Raw genomic sequence first — 27,364 nt, forward strand, 5'->3', positions numbered from 1 at the left:
GCCTTTAACCCTAAGCTTAAAGAGGAGGAGAACTCAGACAGTACATGGGGGTTAATCATAACTGCACTGGTCTCTGAAGTAGGTATTTGGTAAGGAATGTCTGGGAAACCAGAACTTACTGCAGACTCCATAATGTGGGAACTATGCGCTGAAGCAGGGATCACCGCTATGTGGGCGACAGGCTGGTTCAGTGAAATACCCGGGAGAAGGAACTCTGCGACTAAGCTTAGGGAAAAACCTGACTCCTGAATACATTTAACAGGAACCAGAACTTTAGCCGAAGTCTCCGGAGACGAAACTGCGGAAACTTGAGCTGAAGCAGGGGATTTATAGCAAAGAATATCTAGAGACTCCGTACGGTTATGGGAATCCCTCAATGCAACCTCTGCTGTCTGACTTGTGGACTCATTCTCTGAGGCTACAACGAAGGCATTAACTTGGAGGCAGCAAGAATTTACAGGGGTTAATGCAGACAATGCCTGAGAGTAATACATAGGTAACCTTTTCTCTGTATTAGAAGAGCGCAGGAATCTCTCGTCTGAAGCTAGGGGCGTGACCGTGGCTGACAGAGAACAGGGATTTACCAAAGGAAACTCAGAGAGCTGCCCCACAGAGGTTAATACAGAAATAACCCTGGGAACAGAACTTAGGGATTCTTTCTCTGACGGGGAAAGCGCACAGAACTGTCTAGCAGAGTTTAAAGCTGGAAAACCCTCAAGACCTAGAGAGAGGGATTCAAAGCTAGAAATAGGAGAACTAAGGGACTTATTCTCTGATACAAGAACCTTAGTGTTAGTTAGTGACACATATGTGTTCTCCAAGGGGACCTCACAGGACTGATCGGCAGGGGTTAATGTAGACATATCATTAGTGTCAGGGAACCCGGGCATACAATCAGAGCTTGGGACTGTGGCAGTTACTACGTTGGGAGATATTGGTAATAGTTCCGTTTGGTCCTCTCCCGGAGAGAGAGATACGTCCCCCGGTTTAGCAACAGGACTGGTAGCCGAGGGATACCGCCAAACGACGGCGTGAGCGGCTAAGAGACGATCCTGTTTTAACAAGCAATCATCAAATGCACGGGAAAGTAAATGCAGCGTCTCGTGAGCGAGAGCCACCATGACGGAAGGTTCCGGGAGTACTACAGGAATGTCCAAAGATAAAGCCAGGGCATTGAGTGTACTACAGGCGTTGACCAGTTCCACAGGACTCAGCTCCTCCCCAGTTAAAGGGGAATCAGGGGAGCAAGCAATGTTAGCAATGACCAAAACACTGGCCAGATACTGTTTTAAGTCTCTGAGGCAGTAAGCCTTATAAACCAGATTATTACGGCATTTCTTTTGCAAGGGAGTCAAGCCCTCCAACATAAACGGATCTTCCATCAGAGGTATTATATCGCACAAATAATTATTCTCAAACTGGGACTGGTCTACAGGCTGGGACAGGTTTTTGGGAAAAAACTTACCAACCCACACCTCAGCGGGGTCCGAGTTTGTAGGGCCGAGCATACTGTCAGGGTTCTGCTCGCCACAAACCAGGGTCGGACCGCGAGGCTGAGGTGGGGTTGTAAAAGCACCGACCTGAGACCGCGCAGGCTGATCCGGATTGCGCAGTTCGTAGTCATATGTCGCAGGATCAGGATTGGAGAAGACAGCGTCGTCGTTGTACAAGCCAGGGTCAGAACAGGAGACGTCAGGATAAACATTGTCCATGCAGGAGTTCGGCAATAAGGAGATAGGAGAGACCCGCTTCAGCTTAGGAGCGCGGGGTTGGCCTTTGCGCGAGCGACGACCATGGCCCATGGTGCTGGTCATAGGAGATGGTAGGCAGACCAGAATAGCACACCGTCTTGCTGCACGGGTGCACCAGTGCTACAACGCAAAAGTCCTGAGCGGGCAAGGGAATCCACTGTTTCAGCGCAGGAACCAGGACACGGCCTCTCTATATTAGGGAAAGAGTAGGCCCCAGGAACCAGGAAGCTGTAGATACAGGGAAACCTCCGCTTCAGTGCAGGAATCCAGGAGACTGCAGAACGCAGGGACGAAACCTCTACTTTAGTGCAGGAATCCAGGAGGCTGAAGGACGCAGGGACGAAACCTCTGCTTCAGCACAGGGGAACAGAAGCTGAAGGACGCAGGGAATACCTCCGTATCAGCATAAGGGAACAAGCGGCTTGAAGGGAGCTGAAGGATGCAGGACGTAACCTGGAATCAGCATTGGAGAACAAGCGGCTTGAAGGAAGCTGAAGGACGCAGGGCGGAACCTGGTATCAGCAAAGGAGAACAAGCGAGAGCTTGTGGCAAAACAGTTGACATCCAGTTAGGACTATGCTCGGCCAGGAGCATTATGGGCAAGCAATACTTAAAGGCCAGCGGGCCAATCCCCGGCGGGGGTGTGAAGGTACTGCCCCTAATGAGTGAATGCAAGTATAGTTTGCAATGAAAGGCTGCACAGCTGCAGTAGATACCAGAGGGAGTGTGTATTGCTTTGAGTGAATCCAGGCTGCAGCAAACCTCAGGAAAGGTGTTCCAGAACTGCACCGGTCTGCAAGGTAAGGTAACCAGTAAACCGTGGAGCGGATTCCTTACACACTGTGCTGTACCCAACCCCCCCCAAAACTGTGCTGTACCAAGCGCCCCCCACACTGTACTGTACCCAGCACCTCCCCCCATACTGTACTGTACCCAGCACCCCCCCCCACATACTGTACTGTACCCAGCACTCCCCCCACACTGTACTGTACCCAGCGCCCCCCCCACACTGTACTGTACCCAGCGCCCCCCCCCCACACTGTACTGTACCCAGCACCCCCCCCCACACTGTACTGTACCCAGCACCCCCCCCCACACTGTGCTATACCCAGCGCTGCCCCCCCACTGTGCTGTACCCAACCCCCCCCCCACACTGTGCTGTACCAAGCGCCCCCCACACTGTACTGTACCCAGCACCCCCCCCCTACTGTGCTGTACCCAGCGCCCCCCCAACACTGTGCTGTACCCAGTGCTCCCCCACACTGTGCTGTACTCAGTGCCCCCCCTACCCATACTGTGCTGTACTCAGCGCCCCCCCCCCACACTGTGCTGTACCCAGCGCCCCCCCACCACACTGTACAGTACCCAGCGCTCCCCCCCCATACTGTGCTGTACCCAGGCCAGCGACCCCCACCCCACACTTTGCTGTACCCAGTGCCCCGCCCCCCCCACACACACTTTGCTGTACCCAGCGCCCCGCCCCCCACTGTACTGTACCCAGCACCCCCACACACTGTACTGTACCCAGCACCCCCCCCACAGTGCTGTACATAGCGCCCCCCCACACTGTGCTGTACCCAGCGCCCCCCCACACTGTGCTGTACCCAGTGCCCCCCCACACTGTGATGTACCCATCGCCCCCCCACACTGTATTGTACCCAGCGCCCCCCCAAACTGTACTGTACCCAGCGCTCCCCCCACACTGTACTGTACCCAGCACCCCCCCACACTGTACTGTACCCAGTGCCCCCCCCCACAATGTACTGTACCCAGCGCCCCCCCACATTGTACTGTATCCAGCACCCCCCCCACACTGTATTGAACCCAGCGCCCCCCACACTGTACTGTACCCAGCGCTCCCCCCACACTGTACTGTACCCAGCACCTCCCCACACTGTACTGTACCCAGCACCCCCCACACTGTACTGTACCCAGCGCCCCCCGCCACACTGTACTTTACCCAGCGCCCCCCCCACACTGTACTATACGCAGCGCTCCCCCCACACTGTACTGTACCCAGCACCCCCCCACACTGTACTGTACTCAGCACCCACCCCCACACTGTACTGTACCCAGCGCTCCCCCCACACTGTACTGTACCCAGCACCCCCCTACACTGTGCTGTACAGAGCGCCCCCCCCACACTGTACTGTACCCAGCACCCCCCCCCACACTGTGCTATACCCAGCGCTGCCCCCCCACTGTGCTGTACCCAACCCCCCCCACACTGTGCTGTACCAAGCGCCCCCCACACTGTACTGTACCCAGCACCCCCCCCTACTGTGCTGTACCCAGCGCCCCCCCAACACTGTGCTGTACCCAGTGCCCCCCCACACTGTGCTGTACTCAGTGCCCCCCCCTTCCCCCCATACTGTGCTGTACTCAGTGCCCCCCCCCACACTGTGCTGTACCCAGCGCCCCCCCACCACACTGTACAGTACCCAGCGCTCCCCCCCCATACTGTGCTGTACCCAGGCCAGCGACCCCCACCCCACACTTTGCTGTACCCAGTGCCCCGCCCCCCCCCCACACACTTTGCTGTACCCAGCGCCCCGCCCCCCACTGTACTGTACCCAGCACCCCCACACACTGTACTGTACCCAGCACCCCCCCCCACACTGTGCTGTACATAGCGCCCCCCCACACTGTGCTGTACCCAGCGCCCCCCCCACACTGTGCTGTACCCAGTGCCCCCCCACACTGTGATGTACCCATCGCCCCCCCACACTGTATTGTACCCAGCGCCCCCCCAAACAGTACTGTACCCAGCGCTCCCCCCACACTGTACTGTACCCAGCACCCCCCCACACTGTACTGTACCCAGTGCCCCCCCCCACACTGTACTGTACCCAGCGCCCCCCCCACATTGTACTGTATCCAGCACCCCCCCACACACTGTATTGAACCCAGCGCCCCCCCACACTGTACTGTACCCAGCGCTCCCCCCACATTGTACTGTACCCAGCACCTCCCCACACTGTACTGTACCCAGCACCCCCCACACTGTACTGTACCCAGCGCCCCCCGCCACACTGTACTTTACCCAGCGCTCCCCCCACACTGTACTATACGCAGCGCTCCCCCCACACTGTACTGTACCCAGCACCCCCCCACACTGTACTGTACTCAGCACCCACCCCTACACTGTACTGTACCCAGCGCTCCCCCCACACTGTACTGTACCCAGCACCCCCCTACACTGTGCTGTACAGAGCGCCCCCCCACACTGTGCTGTACCTAGCACCACCCCCACACTGTGCTGTACCCAGCACCCCCCCCCCCCCCCACACACTTTGCTGTAACCAGCCCCCCCCCCCACACTGTACTGTACTCAGCGCCCCCCCCCCCCCCACACTGTGCTGTACCCAGCGCCCCTCTCATACTGTGCTGTACATAGCGCCCCCCCCACTGTGCTGTACCCAGCGCCCTCCCCCCCCACTGTGCTGTACCCAGCGCCACCCCCACTGTACTGTACCCAGTGCCCCCCCACACTGTACTGTACCCAGCGCCCCCCCACTGTACTGTACCCAGCCCCCCCACTTTGTACCGTACATAGCGCCCCCCCACACTGTGCTGTACCCTGCGCCCCCCCACACTGTGCTGTACCCAGCGTCCTCCCCACACTGTGATGTACCCAACGCCCCCCCCCACACTGCTGTACCCAGTGCCCGCCCCCACTGTGCTGTACCCAGCCCCCCCACTCTGTACCGTACATAGCGCCCCCCCACACTGTGCTGTACCTAGCAACACTCCCCACACTGTGCTGTACCCAGCGCCCCCCCACACTGTGCTGTACCCAGCGCCCTCCCCACACTGTGCTGTACCCAGCACCCTCCCCACACTGTGATGTACCCAGCGCCCCCCCCCACACTATACTGTACCCAGCGCTCCCCCCACACTGTACTGTACCCAGCACCCCCCCACACTGTACTGTACCCAGCACCCCCCACACACTGTACTGTACCCAGCACCCCCCCCCCCACACACTGTACTGTACATAGCGCTCCCCCCCACACTGTACTATACGCAGCGCTCCTCCCACACTGTACTGTACCCAGCACCTCCCCACACAGTACTGTACCCAGCGCTCCCCCCACTCTGTACTGTACCCAGCCCCCCCCCACTCTGTACTGTACCCAGCACCCCCCTCCACACTGTAATGTACCCAGCACCCCCCCACACACACACTGTGCTGTACCCAGCACCCCCCCCCCACACTGTACTGTACCCAGCGCTCCCCCCCACACTGTGTTGTACACAGAACCCCCCACACACACTGTGCTGTACCCAGCGCCCTCCCCACACTCTACTATACCCAGCACCCACCCCCCACACTGTACTGTACCCAGCGCTCCCCCCACACTGTACTGTACCTAGCACCCCCCCACACACTGTACTGTGCCCAGCACCCACCCCCACACTGTACTGTACCCAGCACCCACCCACACTGTACTGTACCTAGCACCCCCCCCCCCCCACACTGTGCTGTACCCAGCGCCCCGCCCCACTGTGCTGTACCCAGCGCACCTCCCCCCCACTGTGATGTACCCAGTGCCCCCCCACACTGTACTGTACCTAGCACCCCCCCCACACACACTGTACTGTACCCAGTACCCAACCCCCCACACTGTACTGTACCCAGCGCCCCCCCCACACTGTACTGTACCTAGCACCCCCCCCACACACTGTACTGTACCCAGCACCCCCCCCCACACTGTGCTGTACCCAGCTCCCCGCCCCACTGTGCTGTACCCAGCACACCTCCCCCCCCCACTGGGATGTACCCAGCGCCCCCTCACACTGTATTGTACCCAGCGCCCCCCCCCTCCACACTGTACTATACCCAGCGCTCCCCCCACACTGTACTGTACCCAGCAGCCCCCACACTGTACTGTACCCAGCACCCCCCCACACTGTACAGTACCCAGCGCCCCCCCCCCACACTGTACTGTACCCAGCGCTCCCCCCACACTGTACTATACGCAGCGCTCCCCCCCACACTGTGCTGTACCCAGCACCCCCCCCCCACACACTGTGCTGTACCCAGCACCCCCCACCCCCACACTGTGCTGTACCCAGTGCCCCCCTACACTATGCTGTACATAGCGCCCCCCCCATACTGTGCTGTACCCAGCACCCCCCACACTGTACTGTACCCAGCACCCCCCCACACTGTGCTGTACCCAGCGCTGCCCCCCCCCCCCACTGTACTGTACCCAGCGCTCCCCCCACACTGTGCTGTACCCAGCACCCCTCACACTGTACTGTACCCAGCACCCCCCCCCCCCACACTGTGCTGTACCCAGCGCTGCCCCCCCCACTGTACTGTACCCAGCACCCCCCCCCCCACACACACTTTGCTGTAACAAGTGCCCCGCCCCCCCCACACACTTTGCTGTACCCAGCGCCCCGCCCCCCACTGTACTGTACCCAGCACCCCCACACACTGTACTGTACCCAGCACCCCCCCCCCACACTGTGCTGTACATAGCACCCCCCCACACTGTGCTGTACCCAGCGCCCCCCCCCACACTGTGCTGTACCCAGCGCCCCGCCCCACTGTGCTGTACCCAGCGCACCTCCCCCCCCACTGTGATGTACCCAGTGCCCCCCCACACTGTACTGTACCTAGCACCCCCCCCCCCACACACACACACTGTACTGTACCCAGTACCCACCCCCCACACTGTACTGTACCCAGCGCCCCCCCCCCACACTGTACTGTACCTAGCACCCCCCCCCCCCACACACTGTACTGTACCCAGCACCCCCCCCCCACACTGTGCTGTACCCAGCGCCCCGCCCCACTGTGCTGTACCCAGCGCACCTCCCCCCCCCCCCACTGTGATGTACCCAGCGCCCCCCCACACTGTATTGTACCCAGCGCCTCCCCCCCACACTGTACTATACCCAGCGCTCCCCCCACACTGTACTGTACCCAGCACCCCCCCACACTGTACTGTACCCAGCACCCCCCCACACTGTACAGTACCCAGCGCCCCCCCACACTGTACTGTACCCAGCACCCCCCCCCCCACACACACTGTGCTATACCCAGCACCCCCCACACACACTGTACTGTACCCAGCGCTCCCCCCCCCCACACTGTGCTGTACTCAGCGCCCTCCCCACACTGTGCTGTACCCAGCACCCACCCCCCACACTGTACTGTACCCAGCGCCCCCCCACACTGTACTGTACCCAGCAGCCCCCCCCCACACACACACTGTACTGTACCCAGCACCCCCCCCCCCACACTGTATTGTACCAGCACCCCCACACACACACACACTGTGCTGTACCCAGCACCCCCCCCCCACACTGTGCTGTACCCAGCAACCCCCACACTTTGCTGTACCCAGCGCCCCCTCCCCCCACCACACTGTGCTGTACCCAGCGCCCCCCCACACTGTGCTGTACCCAGCCCCCTCCACTCTGTACTGTACCCAAGCGCCCCCCACACTGTACTGTACCCAGTGCCCCCCCACACTGTGATGTACCCAGCCCCCCCCCCACCTGTACTGTACCTAGCGCCCCCCCCCCACACTGTACTGTACCCAGCGCTCTCCCCCACAATGTACTGTACCCAGCGCTCCCCCCCTCACTGTGCTGTACCCCAGCACCCCCCCCCCCCACACACACTGTGCTGTACACAGCGCCCCCCATACTGTGCTGTACGTAGCGCCCCCCATACTGTGCTGTACGTAGCGCCCCCCATACTGTGCTGTACCCAGCGCCCCCCCACACTGTGCTGTACCCAGCGCCCCCCCACACTGTGCTGTACCCAGCGCCCCCCCACACTGTGCTGTACCCAGCGCCCCCCCACACTGTGCTGTACCCAGCGCCCCCCCACACTGTGCTGTACCCAGCGCCCCCCCACACTGTGCTGTACCCAGCGCCCCCCCACACTGTGCTGTACCCAGCGCCCCCCCACACTGTGCTGTACCCAGCGCCCCCCCACACTGTGCTGTACCCAGCGCCCCCCCCACACTGTGCTGTACCCAGCGCCCCCCCACACTGTGCTGTACCCAGCGCCCCCCCACACTGTGCTGTACCCAGCGCCCCCCCACACTGTGCTGTACCCAGCGCCCCCCCCACACTGTGCTGTACCCAGCGCCCCCCCCACACTGTGCTGTACCCAGCGCCCCCCCACACTGTGCTGTACCCAGCGCCCCCTCACACTGTGCTGTACCCAGCGCCCCCCCACACTGTGCTGTACCCAGCGCTCCCCCCGACACTGTGCTGTACGCAGCGCTCACAATTTACCTGTCCACAGAATCCTTTTCCATATCTTAATTCGGTCGCAAAATGTTCGCAGTTCTTCCTGGTGAGGTTATATGACATCTCCGTGCCCACCTGTGCCAGCGCGTCACGCACCACCTCGTCTGGGTGTCGCGGGATTACCTTGTGGTCGTATTTGTTATGGACTTTATAATCGCATTTTTTAGCAATGTCCTCCACACGGCCCTTTCTCACCACAACCCAGCCCCTTACAGCTGCGAAACTTGAGCAGCCTTTCAGATCTGGAAGAGAAGACAGGGGTTACCTGTGTGTGGGGCTGGCCCTATAACCCATTAAATATGTCACTGTCTTTTTCTCACTTTGCTCCTGTATCACTGATCATTTAACTCATTAAACAAATCACTGATATATATATATACATATACATAAATATATATACACACACAAAAGAAGGCAGTTGGCACACAATTATCCAAGCAAAAACAGATGCTTATCATATATATATAAATAAATAAACCATACGATACCGTTTGAAGCACGAGATCAGGAGACAGCACTCTGGTAAGTTTGATCACAAGTTTTTGTATTGAAAAAGACACATAAACCGATGTTTCAGTCCCCCAGAGGGGGTGCACCACCTTGAGAAAGGTCCCACTGGGGGACCGAAACGTCGGTTTATGTGTCTTTTTTTTTCAATACAAAAACTTGACATCAAACTTACCAGAGTGCTGTCTCCTGATCTCGTGCTTGTAACGGTATCGTATGGTTTATTATTGCTTTATGGGACAAGCACCCAATTTTTTCTACTTGCAAGTGGAGTGCCGGCTGCTTCTGTGGATTATATATATATAATCACTGGGGGGAAGGGGTGAGAGGTGGAGTTTACCCCGCTCAGTCAATGGCATACAAGAATAGAGACTGGAGTGGTGCTATCAGGGATAAGAGGTATATTGGAGACAAAGGAAAAGAATCCCAAAAGGATGCACTCACTGGAAAGGAACTCAAAATAAATACATTTTAATGATATCAAACAAAACAAACCCCTCGTACCCCAGAAAACATATAACTGGCAGATTGACCGAGTACCTGATACACAAAGTGATTGCTACAGGAATCCTTCAAACGACAGTATAGGTGTTCGTACTGTTCCTAGCTAGTGGGATCCACATTTGGCCCACATTTGCTACTAGGTTTTCGGTCGCGCCGATGACGTCACCAAGGACGTCGCACCCTTGGTGACGTCATCGGCGCGACCGACTAGTTAGTAGCACGGTCAGTTTGTTCTCACGGCGTGGAGCACCTTCTTTACCTAGCTAATTATGATGTGGGCCAAATGTGGATCCCACTAGCTAGGAACAGTACGAACACCTATACTGCCGTTTGAAGGATTCCTGTAGCAATCACTTTGTGTATCAGGTACTCGGTCAATCTGCCAGTTATATGTTTTCTGGGGTACGAGGGGTTTCTATTCCCACTGCCTCTGTTTATTGTGGCCCTTATGGTCAGTGATACTTTCCACCAGGAAACTGGAAGACGGTGGGGAATTGCTTTAACCTTTTGTGTACCTGCGTGCAGCAGAACCTTATGCCTGAAGAAATAGGCAAGAGTTAATAGCATTACCATGGCTGTAAATGTCAGCGAACCCACCGATTAACACAGGCATTTTCAGGGCCAATTATACTGACCCACCTCTCACCTGAACGAAAGGTGGCACACCAGCATTAACCTTGACTCTGTGTACCTACCCCATTATCTATTTGATCTGAGTGTGAATACATTTGATGGGACTTTCTATACTCACCTGAGCAGATACCTATCCATATCACCATTTCCACCAGACTATTACTACTCAGCCTTTTGTCTGGATCACTAAATATAGTGTTCATATCCAGAAATAGGTCTGTATTTAGTGCTCCATACATCGCTGTGACAAACACGCGCCCCTCCAGTTAGGTTTTAAATAGAAAATTTGTTTTGTTTGATATCATTAAAATGTATTTATTTTGAGTTCCTTTCCAGTGAGTGCATCCTTTTGGGATTCTTTTCCTTGGTCTCCGATTCTATATATCTCTCTCAAATGGAAATATACTGTATGTTCATCTGCATGTCTTAGGCAGGTCTGCAGCCCTGCCTTTCACCATTATCCCCGAGCACACAGCACTTCCACTGCAGTTCACCACCCGCGGCCCCGTTCTCTCTCCCCTCCCCTCAGCGGGGACCGCCGGGAGCGCCGGGGAAGGGTGGAGAGGGGGGGGGGGGAAACACGCGCAGGGGACAAGGGGGGGAGAGAAACACTGCCAGGGACAGGGGGGGGAAACAAGCACCGGGGACGGGGGGGGACCCGATCGCCTGGGACGGGGTGGGGACTCACACACCCCCACCTCACCACCCACTCACCCAAGATTCACACACCCACACCCACCCATGCTGTTTCTTGTGCAATATATATATATATATATATATATCTGTGTGTGTATGTCACAGAGGATACACTTACCTGCTATATGCACCACGTCTCCATTTCCAACATAAATGCCCCAATGTTGGTAACCACGACGTGAAAACTTAATCAGGTCCCCAGGTTTAGGGTCTGGGCCCTGTGAGAGGCGAAAAAAGAGGGGTTAAGTAACAGTCTGCAGGTTCTCTTACATGAGAGGGGTTAAGTGATGCTCTGCAGAATCTCTTACAGGTATGGGGTTTAGTGATTCTCTGCAGGGCTTTAGCAGGAAAGGGTTTAAGTGACGCTCTGCAGGCCTCTGGTAGGGAAAGGGTTACCCAATGATATAATATCAGGAAGCAGTAGATCCACAGTTTCCCTTATAACGTCCCCCTCACCCCATAACTCACCGACACCGGAGGCATCTTTTCTGTCCGTCCGTCCGTTTGGCTGGATCTCTTCACCTTTTATACTATCCCTCCTCTCCCAGCTTTCACTTTCCCTTCTTCATACACTGGCACAGTAACCAAATATATGTGTCATATCCAGGTGTGTTCCTGTGACAGTGATGTGTCACAGATCAAACTACACACGCACACACAAACATATATGTACAAACATGTACATACATATATACATACACACACATACGTAGATACATATATACTACTGTATATATACACACATATATTCACACGGATATATAGAAATATATATACACACATATACTTCTCTAGTACACATAGTTGGCGCCACATGATGGATAAGTGTGGGGGGAAAGTACATTTGGAACGGGGAACGCATGCGCTATTTAATCCAAAACAACCCCCATTAAGATAAAAAGGCTTTTTTTTATAACGACCTATCCAAAACTAGCAGAGTCAGATTGCCCCCCCCCCCCCACCACCTCATGATCCACCTGAGCAACATATGACACTCAAGAACCCACTGGCCATGCCAGCCTAGAATATATATATATATGTAACGGGTATTCCCTATGAATACAACCGCCACTACCGTGCTGTATGACCTGTGAGGCTATCAGGAGCCTAAGCCTCCGCTGAGGGAACCTGGGGAACAATGCATATGGTGCGATCTCGGGGTGCAACGCCTCCACCTGGGAGGAATCCCAACGGAGTGGGATGAGGCCCTCGCAGGAAACAATCACATCAAACAACAATGGCAAGACAGAACTAACTTTACTGCATCGGCATATATCATACGCAATGAACAGGTGTCCCTTCAATAGGAGACACTGAATATCGGCACCCAAACCTCCGGAGGGACAGCAACATCCACTATACTTCTGCTGACGTGTTCTAACAATAAGGGCAAGGTCCCTGACCTGGGGCCTGTCCCTGAAATACTCCGCTACGGGTGACTCAGAGCTATCTGGGGCCTAGGGGGCTGCTGGCCTAGTGCAGAGAGTCACGGACTCCTGCACCCTACCTCCTTCCCCTAGCTGCTCCCGGCTCCAACTAACTCACGTGCGCCGAGCCCGCGAAATGTAAAAATCCTTCCCCGCAGTGAGCTTCTCCAGCCCTATTGGCTCCCTGGAGTCATGTGGGGCACACAGAGGCTCATGGGACTTGTAGTCCTCTCTAAGAGCCCTCCCTGATAGGCTAAGGTTCGCGCGCTGCTCACTCACTGGCCTCCCATTCCTCCCCACGCAACAGCCGTGAGTACACGAAGGGGGGGGTCCGCCCCAAAGGGAACCAGGCTACATCCTCCCCCTGGTGAAAACATCAACATCCCCGCTTGAACCAACATACATAATAACCATTTATATAATGAAAATGCAATTCTCAAATACAACTTAACAATTGCTCTACACGAGGTTGTACATTTCGACAAACATATTTATAACTGAGGCTAGCTTGGCTTTAGCTGGCTGCTGAGACTCATAGTGAGGTGCCCCTAATGAATCATAACCACTCTAGTGGGAGGGCGTCTTACTCGCTGGCATTTGCGAGTTTCAGTCTCAACTTCTTCTTCTTCTTGAGAGATATCATCATAAACCTGAGACATAGCCTCTCTTGTAACAGGGGACCCAGTTGGGAAAAAATCTCTTTCTAACTGAACATTGTCTCTTTCGGACTGAACATTGTCTCTTTGAGGCACAAAACTCGAGGTGTTAGGATCTAACGCTTGTGTACTTGAAGAACTCTCAGACGATGGTGTTTGCACCTCAGGCCCATTACCCGTTGCTCCTTCGGGAGGTGCCCACCAATCTCTATTGGATGTTCCCTCCAACGGGTCCAGGATTATTTCTGTCAGGAATCCACTCCTGGCTTTGGCTGGAGCCCTTCCATCCGGAGCTTTGCAGGTTCCAGACAATCTTTTCCCTGCCTCTGCAATCACCTGCCCCTTGCTGCCTCCTCTGCAGCTCTGGCCTAATTGGCCTCCTGTGCTATTTAGTGCCTGCCCCGCCCTCAGGAATTGCTGGATATAGACTTTGCAATCCAAAGTTGCAAGTAACTGTGCATGTCACAGACTCCGTGTTTGGCCTGCTGGGCTCCTTGTGCCTTGTATCCAGCTTCCAGTCCCCGGCATTCCAAGGCCTTCTTGCATAGCAGCCCCAGCGCTGCTTTCCGTGTTCCTGGCAGATTTCGCCTACGCCGCGCTGTAGCGGCTACGCTGGTTTCCCCAGCGTTTCCTGTGGCTTTTCTGTCTCAATTCCTGTCTCTTTGTCTCCTCAGTGATCCTTTGCGTACCGAACCGGCCTGGCTGTGGATCCACTCTGGTCTTCTACCCCTGGTCTGTATCCTGACCACCTGGACACCCAATTCCGTCCCACCTCCCGGCTCTGGACCCCAGGCTCTCGGTACCGCCTATCGTCTGGAATCTCCCTTCTCGTCTGGCGAGTATCTTACTTTACCTTATACTCCCAGACGGTTCCAGACGCCTATTTTCCACTTTCCAGGCGTGTCCCCGTAGCTGTGGATGCAGTTTGTTACCCTTCTCACCTCAATATCGGGGTCCCTCCATGTTTGTGACAGGCACGTACGCTACAGTATGTCCAGCCACACAAACTCGGACCCCGCTGAGGTGGGGTTAGGCCGGTTCCCCTCTGAAAACCGGTCCCAGTCTGTAAAACAGCCCCTGTCTAAAGATCAATATATATTTAAGAGACTGCCTCCGCCTGAAACCCAGTCCCTGTTTTTTGGCCTAACCCCGTCTCAGAAACAGCTCCGTAAAGAACTCCTGGTTAAGGCCCAGCGCCTTAGAGAGCTAAAACAGACTATGATTTCCTTTTTTCCTGCCCCTGGCTCCCCTGTGACCTGGGAGAACGTGAATCCTGTGAGACTGGCGCAGACTCAAAACATGTTTCATGAATCATCCCTGAATTTGGACATTTGCATAAGGAAACAGGACCCTCTCCTCGCCAGCTACGCTGCCGCTTGGCAGCCCCCCTGTGCTGCCAGTCCTGTTGCTAAACCTTGGGGTTTCCCCCTTCTTATGGAAATTACCAAGCTGATTTTGTTCCTCTTAAACCTATGGGAAAAGCTGCCACGGTCCCTAGCCCTGATTTAACCTCCCAGTCTGAAAACCTGTCCTGGTCTAAAAACCTGTCCCTGTCTGAAAAGCTGGTCCAGTCTGGAAGATCCTCCCTAACCTTGGACCTGTTCACGATAAAGAATGACCAGTCCCTGGACTCCCTCTCTGCTATGAGGCAGCCCCTCTGTGCTCCACGTCCTGCTACAGGACTCCTTGGGGTACCCCGATTTTCTTGGGATTCCCAAGCTGATGTTGCATGTCAGAAGTCAAAGGAGGAATTTTTCAAATTCCCTGTTTCAAACTAAAGTTTCCTTTCCTCTGACTCTAATGCTGTGCCTGATTTAACCCCTTCAAGTCAGCTCTAAAAAGCTCCCATTGCAAATTACTGTATTGCTCAAGCTACCGAGCCTGTTGGGAGTTAGGCTAAGGCCCCGGTCACGCCGCTGTAACGCGCGCCCGCGCTTTTGGCGGTGCGTTCAGCCGATTCCCCGGTCTGCAGCTCACTGCAGGAGGAGAGACCGGGGGGGGGGCGTGCCGGAGGAGTGACGGGGGCGCGGCCATGACGTCACCCGGCAGGTCGCCCTTATTGGCTTAACCGCCGGGGGGCGTGCCTAATCGCTCGACGCCAGTCCTGCTCTCAATTCTATTGAGAGCAGGAGTAGCTCTCGCGCGAGCGCTGCGGCCCCCCCCCCCCCCGCAGCGGGCCCGGCGCCATTGCGGGGAGGGCTCTCGTGCATGCAGCGTCCGCCACAGCGGACGCTGTAGTAGGCAGCGGGGGCAAGGCCTTACTGCTTTCACCGCTCTGCCCCAACTAAAGCTCCCACTACAGAGACCAGCGTCCCTGTCTCTAAAACCTTTGCAGCACCTGGTGTTACCCCTCCAGTTTCTCAAAAAGTTGAAATCCCTGCCTGTGTCTCTAAATCTCTTTCATTAGAGCCTTCCCTTCCTGCATTGACTGTTCAGGTTTCCAAGTCAAAGTTTCCTTTTTCTCCTTTCCCTGCAAAGTGCCAAATTCCTGTTATTGCATCTAATGATTCTCCCGCACTTCCTGTGTTAACCTGTACCACCGTTAAAACCCCTGATGTAATAGCAGCTTTCCCTTTCTCTGATTCCCCTGTAGTATGTGATATGTCTGAGTTTTCTGCCATTGCATCTAAAGCTCCAGTTTCTTGTTCAATGTTATCTTTGTCAAAGTTTTGTAATCATGGTTGCAGTCCCTAGCAGTAACTCTCACACTCCCATTTCAAAGACTAGTGCACTTTTCTCTAAACCCTTTACAGGAGCAAGTATAATCAATGCTGCCCCTCAGACATGTAAGATTTCTACCTTTGACTCCAAGCCTGTCTCTTTAGAACCCCCACAGCATTTGTCTTTCCTTTCGCTGTTTCTCAATCTACCACTTCAGAGATCAACCTTTCCGTCTCTGATTCCTTTGCAAATTCTCAGTTCACTGTTGCTGCATCCCAGGATTTTCCAGCAGTTTCTGAGTTAATTTGTGAAAGTTCCAAAGTCCCTGATGAAAAAACATGTTTTCCTCTTTCTGCCTCTCCTGTAGCATGTGATTTACCCGTCACTAAAACTCCTGCTGTAAGAGGTGTTTTTCCTGATGTACCCGCATGGTTAAATGCACCTAGCCCTGTTTCTAAGGTTCCTGCCATGAAGATCCCCCCAGGTTCTGTTATGCCTATTGTTGTTCCCCAATTTTTCCCTTCAGAGACAAGCGCAACTTCCTCTGATCCTACTGACGCATCTACTCTGCCCCTTGTTGTTTCACAGATATCCACTTCAGAGGCTAGCGCAATGCCTTCTGACTCAATCAAAATACCTAGTTTGGCTCTTGCTGCTTCTCAAGGACTCACTTCAGTGACTGGTGTACCTTTTTCGATTCCCTGTGCTCTGTCTAGGGAAGCCGCTGCTGTCTCTCAGCCATGCATTTCTGGAACAAACAGACGCCTCACTGACTCTCCTGCACGTCCTGTTATAACCATGGATGATCCTAAGATTCTCACAGTAAAGCATCATCCTTCCCTCCCTATCCCCCCCACAGTACCTCATGTTATCTCTGAATCTGGGATTCCCACTCCTCAGGCAATACTATTTCCCAGTGACTCCTCCACACTATTTGAGGTGCCCGTCCCTGCTTCTTGTGCTCTCACTCTGGACACGGGCATGCTTCTCTCTGCTTTTTCCTTCGTGTCTACTGCGTTCTATGTAGATGCCCAGTCATTGGACTTGATGTTCTCTAAACCTCACCTACCTAGGGGTGCTGACCCCCTATTGATTGCAGTGCCACTGCCTTTCCATCTGAAAAAAGCGCTCATTGACAAACGTCCTCGGCGCAGTTCTACAACTATACCCAGAGGGTTCAGAAATAATTCTATGTCACCCAGACCTCTGTGGGATCCTATCTCTGCTCGCCCGGAGGCCTCGCGTTAAGAGGGGGGTAATGTCAGGAATCCACTCCTGGCTTTGGCTGGAGCCCATCCATCCGGAGCTTTGCAGGTTCCAGACAATCTATTCCCTGCCTCTGCAATCACCTGCCTCCTGTGCAGCTCTGGCCTAATTGGCCTCCTGTGCTATTTAGTGCCTGCCCCGCCCTCAGGAAGTTGCTGGACATAGACTTTGCAATCCAAAGTTGCAAGTAACTGTGCATGTCACATACTCCGTGTTTGGCCTGCTGGGCTCCTTGTACCTTGTATCCTGCTTCCAGTCCCCGGCATCCCAAGGCCTTCTTGCATAGCAGCCCCGGCGCTGCTTTCCTTGTTCCTGGCAGATTTTGCCTACACCGCGCTGTAGCGGCTACGCTGGTTTCCCCATCGTTTCCTGTGGCTTTTCTGTCTCAATTCCTGTCTCTTTGTCTCCTCAGTGATCCTTTGCGTACCGAACCGGCCTGGCTGTGGATCCGCTCTGGGCTTCTACCCCTGGTCTGTATCCTGACCTCCTGGACACCCCATTCCGTCTTACCTCCCGGCTCTGGACCCCAGGCTCTCGGTACCACCTATCTTCTGGAATCTCCCTTCTCGTCTGGCGAGTATCTTACTTTACAGGCATGTCCCCGTAGCTGTGGGTGCAGTTTGTTACCCTTCTCACCTCAGTATCGGGGTCCCTCCTTGTTTGTGACAGGCACGTACGCTACAATTTCCTCTTCGGTCTCTGGGTTCTGGGTAGACTCTCCAGGCTCCCTGTTATCTACTACTGTGTCGGCCTCACTTTCTCCCAATTGTGGGAATTGGTAATAGAGGATTTCGGTGCCAGACCTTGATTTTGCCAGTCGCGTCACGAATGCGGTAGACAGGAAGGCCCGGCATTTGGGATTCTACGTGGAAGGGTCCCTCTCTCCAGAGATCAGCTAATTTGTGTTTGCCGGGGATCCCTAAGTTGCGTAACAAAACTGCGTCTCCTGGTTGAAGGGCTCGGTACCGTACTTTGTGGTTGTACCTCCTTTTGTTACTGCCGTTCAGTCGGGCTGTAGCTCTTTCGGCTAACTGATAAGCCTGGTGTAGACTATCCTGAAGCCTTCGAACATTTTTATAGTGAGCCATATTTGGTATCCCATCGGTAGATACCCGCAGGCGTAAGTCAATCGGTAATCTGGCTTCTCGTCCAAACATCATAAAGTATGGTGTGTAGCCAGTGGATTCGTGCCGCGTGCAATTGTAAGCATGTACCAAAGGCTCCACATGCTTGCTCCACTCTCCTTTTTGGGAATCCTTCAGCGTGCCCAGCATATCTAGCAATGTCCGATTGAATCTTTCCGGGAGTGCATCTCCCTCAGGATGATAAGGAGTAGTCCTTGATTTCTGGATGTTCAACAGAGCCTACAATTCTTTGATCAATTTGCTCTCAAAGTCTCGTCCCTGATCTGAATGCATTCGGTTGGGCAGGCCATAATGCACGAAATATTTCTCCCACAGCACTTTAGCCACAGTGGCAGCTTTCTGATCCTTGGTGGGGAAAGCCTGCGCATATCGAGTGTAATGATCTGTCACTACTAGGACATTCCCTATACCCTTGGAATCAGGCTCTATACACAGGAAATCCATACATACTACATCCATAGGCCCGGAGCTCTTGAGATGGCCCATTGGGGCAGCACGAGTTGGCAGGGTCTTCCTAAGAGTGCATCGCAAGCATTTTCCGCAGTGTTGCTCAATGGATTCCCTCATTTTTGGCCAGAAAAACCGGTCTCGCACTAAACCCAGAGTCTTATCCACCCCCAATGTCCATGATCATCATGTAGTGATCTTAACACTAAGCCTTGCAATCGCCGGGGTAGGAAGAGTTGTCGTCGGCCAGGATGGTTGTGGAATTGCACGACCCGGTAGAGTAACCCGTTATCAAGCTCGAATTTGTCCCATTCTCGGATGAGGATGCCTACCTCACTGGTGGGAGCTCGTTTCACTAATGAGGGATCATTGTGGCGTAATGCTTCTCGGACAGCCGTAGCCGCAGGGTCACATGTCTGTGCTCGTACCAAGTCCGCCCAAGTGAGGATAACGTTTTGAGTCAGACCCATACCATCAGGATGACCGTACGCTTTTGGAAGACCTTGTGGTTGACATCCTAAAGAATCCACGACTCTTAGCTCTGAGAATGCCACTCGATCATTTACGATAGCCGCCATAGAGCACAAGGCCCTCATCCCTGGTCCCGGGATTTCTTCCCAAGGTCCATCCTCTGTGATCTCACATAATCCCAATCTTCTAGAGAGAGCATCAGCCCCTATATTGAGGGGTCCAGGTTTGTATTTTAGCGAAAACCGGTACTTGGCAAGGGTGGCCATCCATCTCTGACCCGTCGCATCTAATTTGGCGGTTGTTTGTACATAGGTCAGCAGGTTGTTATCCATTCGGACTTCAAAGGTAACCCCGTAGAGGTAGTCATGTAGTTTCTCAGAGATAGCCCATTTGAGAGCAAGAAACTCCAACTTGTGCTCTAGATTAAAGATATCGACACACTCTTCTTCATAGGCTACTCGATAACACTTTTCTCTTAGCCCAGGGTCTATGTCCATGGATGCAAAGGGTAGCTCACCGGCTTCTTGCAGAAAGGAGCGAATCACTGACCTCACTATATCTGCATTCATGCCCAGTATGATGGGGGCACTGGGATGTTCTCGAGCTTCGGGGCAGACCAGGGCTTCTACCAACATAGGATGCGACTTGTTAGTGTTCAGCTGGAGGATGTCTAGCTTGACCGCCACTATTCCGTCGATGGGGTAATCATCTTTGCTCAGGCCCCACAACGTCATGTTGTCGGCAGATTGCAAGGGCAGGTGGCTGAGGTGCTGATCATAGAATGGCCGTAAGATAATGGTCACCTGTGATCCGGTGTCCATCAATGCAGACAAATAGATCCCTTCCACAACGATTCTGATTATGGCGGTGGGCCCCACCCGGCAGTAACCGCCTGGTTGAGTATTCTCGGTGGAGACAACCTTCCTAGAGTCGTTTTCGGGTCCCGCGGGTAACGCCGGGAAGGCAGTGAGGGCGGGCAGTGCATAGGACTTGGCGACTCTGGGGGGGGGGTTGTCGGGGTTGTGAACAGTACCTTGCGATATGTCCATCTTCTCCACAGTTGTAACAGCATATTTCCAGACGGGGTTCTGCTCGCCCGGAGGGACCAGGGGGAAATCGAGACACTTTGGCGGCCTCTACCTCTTTCTTGGTACTCTTTTCTTTAGGTGCTGGGGCTTCCTTGGTATCCTCCTTGCGGCTGTCCTTGCCTTTCTTACGGGTATGAAAATGCAGCTGAACTTCATGTCTCCGGATATACCGCATCAACTCCACGTATTTAGGTGGTGTGGTAGGAATGGGGGCACCTCGCATCAATATAGCTGTAGTGTACAGTTGCAGGGACCCTTTCAGTAGTTGCTTGTACCGGTGTTGATCCACTTCCGCCGCCGCCACAATCTTTTTGACCAGGAGTTGTCCTACCGACAGTTGGACCCTGACGGCGAGCTCGGACAAATCCTCCCCTTCTTTTTGCCGAAGAGCTTTGAATTTGGCCATCAACTCATCTTCATCGTCTTCACACGCAAAGGACTGGGTGAGCATTTCTACTAACTCCAACACCGTCGCCTCCCCTTCCACTTCCCGATGCGTGCGGACCAAGTTCGCAGCTGGGGGTCGGAGGCTTTCCACTAGTCGCTGCCGTTTAATGGCCTCGGAGCACGACCATTCAGCTAGTATATGGACAGTATGTTCTTTCCAGGTTTCAAACCCTTCATCTCCGGCAGGTACCGGCCTGTGCCCTGAAAAGAGCTTTAATTTCCGGCAATGCTGAGGTTGAGAGGCGATAGTCACCGCTTCCATGAATTGAGGCAGAGTCACGTTCATGGGTGCTTCCACAGGGATGGAGCCACGGTCGGCTCCAGGCGGGCCGGCAGGGGCGGCCGGTGCCTTGGTCGAGAGTTCCTCAGGGACGGAGAACGGCAGCGATGGACCCAGGGCCCAGCTAGAGGCTTTCTCGAATGCACTGGGAGAGAAGGTAACGTGGGGTGGCCGAGAAGTACTGGCCGTGGTACTTATGAGGGGCGCTATAGTCGGCCAGTCACTGTTAGAGGGTTCCTCCGCGACCCGCTCCGGGAGTGGAGAGCGTGAGGAGGTGAACATTTCTCTGATTTCGGGTATGTCTGCAATGACTACCGCATAGCCTCCGGGCGGTGCCTCGAGGCCTGGTAAGGTTTGTGGTACATTGTCCCGGTCTATCGCATACCCTGCCGTAAATAGAATAGTACTCCATTCATAGTCGACGTCATATTCCCGTGGCCCTATGCACTCCAAAGTATCGATACCCAGCACTTTCCTTAATGAGTCTCGTATTGTGCGTGCGGACACCGTGGCCGGAATGTTCCCTACAGCTATGACATTATCGGGGGGCTCGCGGACCTTGCCGGCCCACGTGTGGACTTCCAGGCGGGACGGGGAGAACATAATGGGCGATTTGGGTAATTGCACAATTGTTTTTCTCTGGGCACCCCAGGTCTGAATCTCAGCAGCGCCTCCATATGTAACGGGTATTCCCTATGAATACAACCGCCACTACCGTGCTGTATGACCTGTGAGGCTATCAGGAGCCTAAGCCTCCACTGAGAGAACCTGGGGAACAATGCATATGGTGCGATCTCGGGGTGCAACGCCTCCACCTGGGAGGAATCCCAACGGAGTGGGATGAGGCCCTCGCAGGAAACAATCACATCAAACAACAATGGCAAGACAGAACTAACTTTACTGCATCGGCATATATCATATGCAATGAACAGGTGTCCCTTCAATAGGAGACACTGAATATCGTGAATCATAAATCTCTCTCCCCCTTCACCGGGTGATCCCACCCCGTGTCCAACACCCCACACAATATGTCCCCTTCCTTTAGGGGGCAGATATGGGTGACTGCGCAGTCAAGTGTCCCGAACAATGATAACTAGAAACGTTGGTGCACTAGTAGATTTAGAGTACCTGCCGAGCACTCCTGTGCTCGGGTCTGCAACGGCTTCGAAAAGGATCCGACGACCGAAGAACACCGGAACCATCCAAGGGCAAATCCCACGCGAAGAGTCCTGGCAACACCGACGGATGTCGGCACCCAAACCTCCGGAGGGACAGCAACATCCACTATACTTCTGCTGACGTGTTCTAACAATAAGGGCAAGGTCCCTGACCTGGGGCCTGTCCCTGAAATACTCCGCTACGGGTGGCTCAGAGCTATCTGGGGCCTAGGGGGCTGCTGGCCTAGTGCAGAGAGTCACGGACTCCTGCACCCTACCTCCTTCCCCTAGCTGCTCCCGGCTCCAACTAACTCACGTGCGCCGAGCCCGCGAAATGTAACAATCCTTCCCCGCAGTGAGTTCCTCAAGCCCTATTGGCTCCCTGGAGTCACGTGGGGCACGCAGAGGCTCATGGGACTTGTAGTCCTCTCTAAGAGCCCTCCCTGATAGGCTAAGGTTCGCGCGCTGCTCACTCACTGGCCTCCCATTCCTCCCCACGCAACAGCCGTGAGTACACGAAGGGGGGGGTGCGCCCCAAAGGGAACCTGGCTACATCTATATATTATATACCACCATCCAAACCAGAAGGAAATCCCCAGAACGGCTGCCTAAGCACAGCCCAGAAACACCTCCCCCCTTATTTAAACTGAATCACTGATCCATTCTTACCACATGAACACTACCCTCTGCCAAAAGCCGGGCAATATTAACCCCTCAAATTTCCCTGGACCCCCACCAAACCCTAAGCTCTCTCTACCCCGTCCTGAAGACCCATATTAAGATGTCCTGGGCTATGTCCAAAAGATAAATGCCATCCTTCCTGTACAAACCAGACCTCCTACACCCTCCAGATTCCTGTAACTCACAGAGTTTTCCCCCACACTCAGCTTCCTTGTACATTAATTATTGTTATTAATACATTTTTCCGCCGCCCTGACACCCCTTGCTCTCTGCCAAACCTGTCTTGCCGCTCCTTCCAATCAAACCGGCACTGCAGAATTAAAACTAAATATATCTGAGCTAAAAAAACAAATGAATGCTCCGCACCCCGGCTGGATCGTTCCTCCCCATGTGTAAACTTAACACCACTGGCTCAGCTAGTGACTTTCTCATTCTCCACAGCTCCAAAAGCGTTTGTGCCCAACGCACACCCCGAATACCCAACCATAATACTTCAGCCACCGACCCTGATATCCCCAGCTGCTTTCTGTATTACCCATGAACGCTTTGCCCAATGAATTGCCCAAAGGAGTCACCGCATACCCAAGCTCTGCAAGGGAAACGCCCTGGAGGAAGGGGGGACATGGTGACAAGATTTAGCACGGCTCCCAGCCAGAGAGAATGTAACTCCTAAAGCGCTACGACTCCCACCTGCCAATTCTCTTTATCGCCTCCTCCCTTAGACCCAGCCTGTCCCACCCTTATCCTAAACGAGTGGAGTGTGAACCCAGCCGGGTCTGTGCCCAACTGCAGCAAAGCTCTTCTAATCACTCGGATAAACTGCAATCGCGTAAGAGGGATCCGGTCAAAATGAATAAAAAATGGGCCAGACACAATGAGTCACGGAGAAGAAAAAGTGTTACAGTGGCGCTTAAATCTATATAGTGATAGTACCTAAATAGTGCACTCAATACAATACAATGGTGATATGTGAACAATTCAATACAAAATAAATGCAGCTACAACCCTTTTGTAGATTGTTTTTCTCCTGATGAAACCTTGTATAGGTGAAACGCGTTGAGTGGTGAAACGCGTTGAGTGCAACTAACGAATAGGTAGCTGAAGGACACACTTGGGGTCACCAGTCAGTCTACCACCTTGCCTTCGATATCAGCCGGGGATCCAGATCCGAGACGCGAGGGGGACCTGTGACGCAGGAAGGGAAATCACGCGGAGGAATCTGCTTACCGACCTCTTTACCTCCAGGCCCATCTGAGGATCCGATCCGGGTATGTGAGGGCGGAAAACCTACACCACACAGACCGTGGGAACTGGAACCTGGTGCGAATCATATGATTCTAAATGCTTGTTTATGACTTACAAATTGTGAGTGTATTTCTACTTTTGATATTTTAAAGATAACATTTTATACAGTCTACGCTATGTCCAGTTTTTCTGTTTTATCCTTGTGAAAAGGTTCCTATGCATGTACACATTCCCTGTGTATTTAAGCTGCTGGGGAAAAGCAAAGATACATGCATGTATTTTTTTAAAGACGCCTTTTGTGGGCACAATTAATGTGATTTTTGCTGTTGTATGCATGCTGATAACTTGTCAAACCTTGGCTCATACTCTGTTAGTTTAAGAGCAACACATACAGCACTGAGTTCATCTGTTAGTCTATTTCTGGCATCACATTTGATATAATTCAATGCTGAAAACAGCTGCTCACAAGCATAGGATGACCCAAACAAAGAAAGAAAAGCAATCCCAAGTGTTTTCATTGACTTAAAATTATTTGGCAGAGAATTCCACACTTTAAGGATTTCATTTTCCGAACTAGCAACTGTGCTGTCCTCTGTTATCTCTTCACACTCCATCTTCTCAAGTGTTGCACGCAGGTCATAGAATTTATTTTTCCAGATAGAGCTTTCTTGAAATTCCAGTAGTTCCATTTCAAGATTTTCTAAATCTAACCAGTGTAAGCAGGAAAGATCAAGTTCTTCACATTTGGCTTTATCTGGAGACGTAAGAAAACACAGGGTTGTCTCCATCTTACGGAACTGTAAAAATCTGTTACTAAAATTCTCCTTTGCAACTGCTATAATGCTAGAAAATTCCTTGTAGATTTCATGATGGTTTGGATTGTCTGTAAATATTGTAGAATTTTCCAAATACATTTTTAGATTTGGAAAATATTTCAGCTGCCCACTTTCAAGGTCTCTTTCAAAAACCTGCAGTTTTCTCTCAAATGTTCTGATATCAGAAAACATCCTTTCTGCTGTTTTCCCTAAACCTTGCAGTTTTTTGTTCAGTACGTTGAAGTGTATTGTAAAATCAGTAAAAAACATGAGGTTGGTGAGCCAGGTCATATCAGTGAGCTGTGGATATTCCTGCCCCTTTTCATTCATAAACAGCCTAATTTCATCCAAGCAGGCTACAAATCTCTCCAAGACCCTTCCTCTGCTTAGCCACCGTACATTATTGTACATAAGTAAAGTATTATACTGTGCCTGTACCTCATCAAGAAGTGCTTGAAACTGTCGACAATTAAGAGCACGAGCCATGATGTAATTCACCATTTTTGTGACATCCTTGAGAATATCGTCTAATTTTTTGCTGCTTTCCTTGGCACAAAGAGCTTCTTGATGTATAATACAATGAAATTGAATGACTGGATGCTTTGCTTCTTTAACATAAAACTGTATTAAACCAGATGTTACCCCCACCATCGAAGGTGCCCCATCACTAGTAACTGAAACCACTTTTTCTGGCCTTATGTCTTGTGACAAAAAAGCCTCCATCACAGCATTGTAGATATCTATCCCTTGTGTTCTTCCAGGCAAAGACACCAGTTTCATGAGCTCTTCTCTCATGATGTCACCAACAGCATAACGCAAAATTACTGCTAGCCTTGCATGATTATTTATATCTGTGCTTTCATCCAAGCACATGGAGTAACAGGCTGCCTTTTGTAAGTCAGTGGTGAGCTGCTGACTAACATCACTTGCCATACGCAGGACTCTATCTTTAACAGTATTTCTGCTAAGTGGCATTTCAGAGATTCGTTGCTTAATTTTGTCCTTGTTTGGGAAATCATGAAAAAGGGAATTACTCACAGCCAACAAGGCCGTTTTGATAAAATCGCCATCAGAGAGGGGCTTCCCATGTTTTGCTATGCACAGTGAAATTTCAAAGCTGGCAGTTGCTAGATAATTTGTTTTAGAAAGATAGTTGCAAAAACTACGATACTGGCAGTGATATTTCCTTAATTTCCCATCAAGAAACTCTTTTCTTTCAGCTTTACCAAGTTCCGCAACACTTTTATGGTTGGTATCAAAATGACGTCTGACACTTGATGTGCGAGATACAACACTTTCACTACACAGAACACATAACGCTTTCCCATTGCGTTCAATCACTCCAAATAACTGTGTCCAGGCCTCTTGGAATGATCTTCCGCTATCTGTTTTTATTTTTGCCTTCTTTGATGTACTCATTTTTGGGTGTTCAAGTCTACAAAAAACACAATTTTTTTAAAATAAAGACGGATGAAGCACCCAATACAAATCTATCCCTACCTACCTATACCAAAAATATTATTTCAACATTTCACAAAAAAGGTACATAATAAACACAGAATTGTAGAAGAGCAACTCACAGTTTTGTAGACAGATACACATTGGCCAATGTCCTGTGACACCGCTGACGCCGCTCTGCTGGGTCTGAAAGCCGCTGTAGATACAAAGGGCTGGAATGAAAAAAAAATTGTTGTCCATAGGCCAGGACACGGGTTCAAATAACTACCATATGTTATATATAGCGCCACCTTAAGATGAATTGGACTCCAAACTGTGGCCCTCGGCTTGCTTTTATTAGGCCCATGGGCACTGATTTATCCACTGATACTAACAATAGGTTAGAATCCCCCCCCCCCACTCACACCAATGAAGGGGCACACATTCCTCCCAATGACACCAAAGATAGGGCCACAATTCCCCCCAATGATGTTTCCCAATGACACCTATAATGAGGCACATATACACCAATGAGGGGGGAAAATGTTTCACAATGACACTAATAATGAGCCCTTTTTTTTAGATAGAGCAGCGCCGCTCTAAGAGTAGTAAGTTAGTTAAAAAAAGGCTTTATTCAGTTTATGGCAGAATACTGAAGAGTATGGGCAGAATACTGCAGAGCATGGGCAGAGTATTGCACAGCACTGCATAGTATGGGCAAAGCATTGCATCTCTCTCTTCCCCTCTCCCCTCGCACTGTAGGGCGCGC

General features: G+C 52.7%; 2 protein-coding genes across 3 annotated transcripts in view; both read right to left on the reverse strand.

Moving 5' to 3' along the window:
* The window catches only part of LOC142465732 (phospholipase A and acyltransferase 4-like), a 21,581-nt gene extending 9,594 nt beyond the window's left edge, over positions 1-11,987 (reverse strand). Inside the window, exons 1-3 of one of the 2 annotated variants that reach the window (XM_075569980.1) lie at positions 11,841-11,987; positions 11,491-11,590; positions 9,018-9,274 (exon numbers count right to left, since the gene is read on the reverse strand). In XM_075569980.1, the coding sequence (XP_075426095.1) occupies positions 9,018-9,274; positions 11,491-11,590; positions 11,841-11,855 (372 nt within the window). In that variant the 5' untranslated portion in view covers positions 11,856-11,987. Of the gene's footprint in view, positions 1-9,017; positions 9,275-11,490; positions 11,591-11,828 lie in introns of both variants that reach the window. The other variant, XM_075569979.1, reaches the window with a different exon arrangement.
* Positions 11,988-24,651: 12,664 nt separating this feature from the next.
* LOC142465439 (general transcription factor II-I repeat domain-containing protein 2-like) lies at positions 24,652-26,577 on the reverse strand. Its single transcript, XM_075569396.1, has one exon. The coding sequence runs from the start codon at positions 26,575-26,577 to the stop codon at positions 24,652-24,654; it is 1,926 nt and encodes a 641-aa protein (XP_075425511.1).
* Between the last annotated feature and the right edge of the window lie 787 nt (positions 26,578-27,364).

Source organism: Ascaphus truei, chromosome 14, assembly GCF_040206685.1.
Source record: "Ascaphus truei isolate aAscTru1 chromosome 14, aAscTru1.hap1, whole genome shotgun sequence".
Taxonomy (NCBI): domain Eukaryota; kingdom Metazoa; phylum Chordata; class Amphibia; order Anura; family Ascaphidae; genus Ascaphus; species Ascaphus truei.

Bases quoted from the DNA above. Each gene is read 5' to 3' on its own strand.
- LOC142465439 (XM_075569396.1), bottom strand. From the start codon at position 26,577: ATGAGTACATCAAAGAAGGCAAAAATAAAAACAGATAGCGGAAGATCA.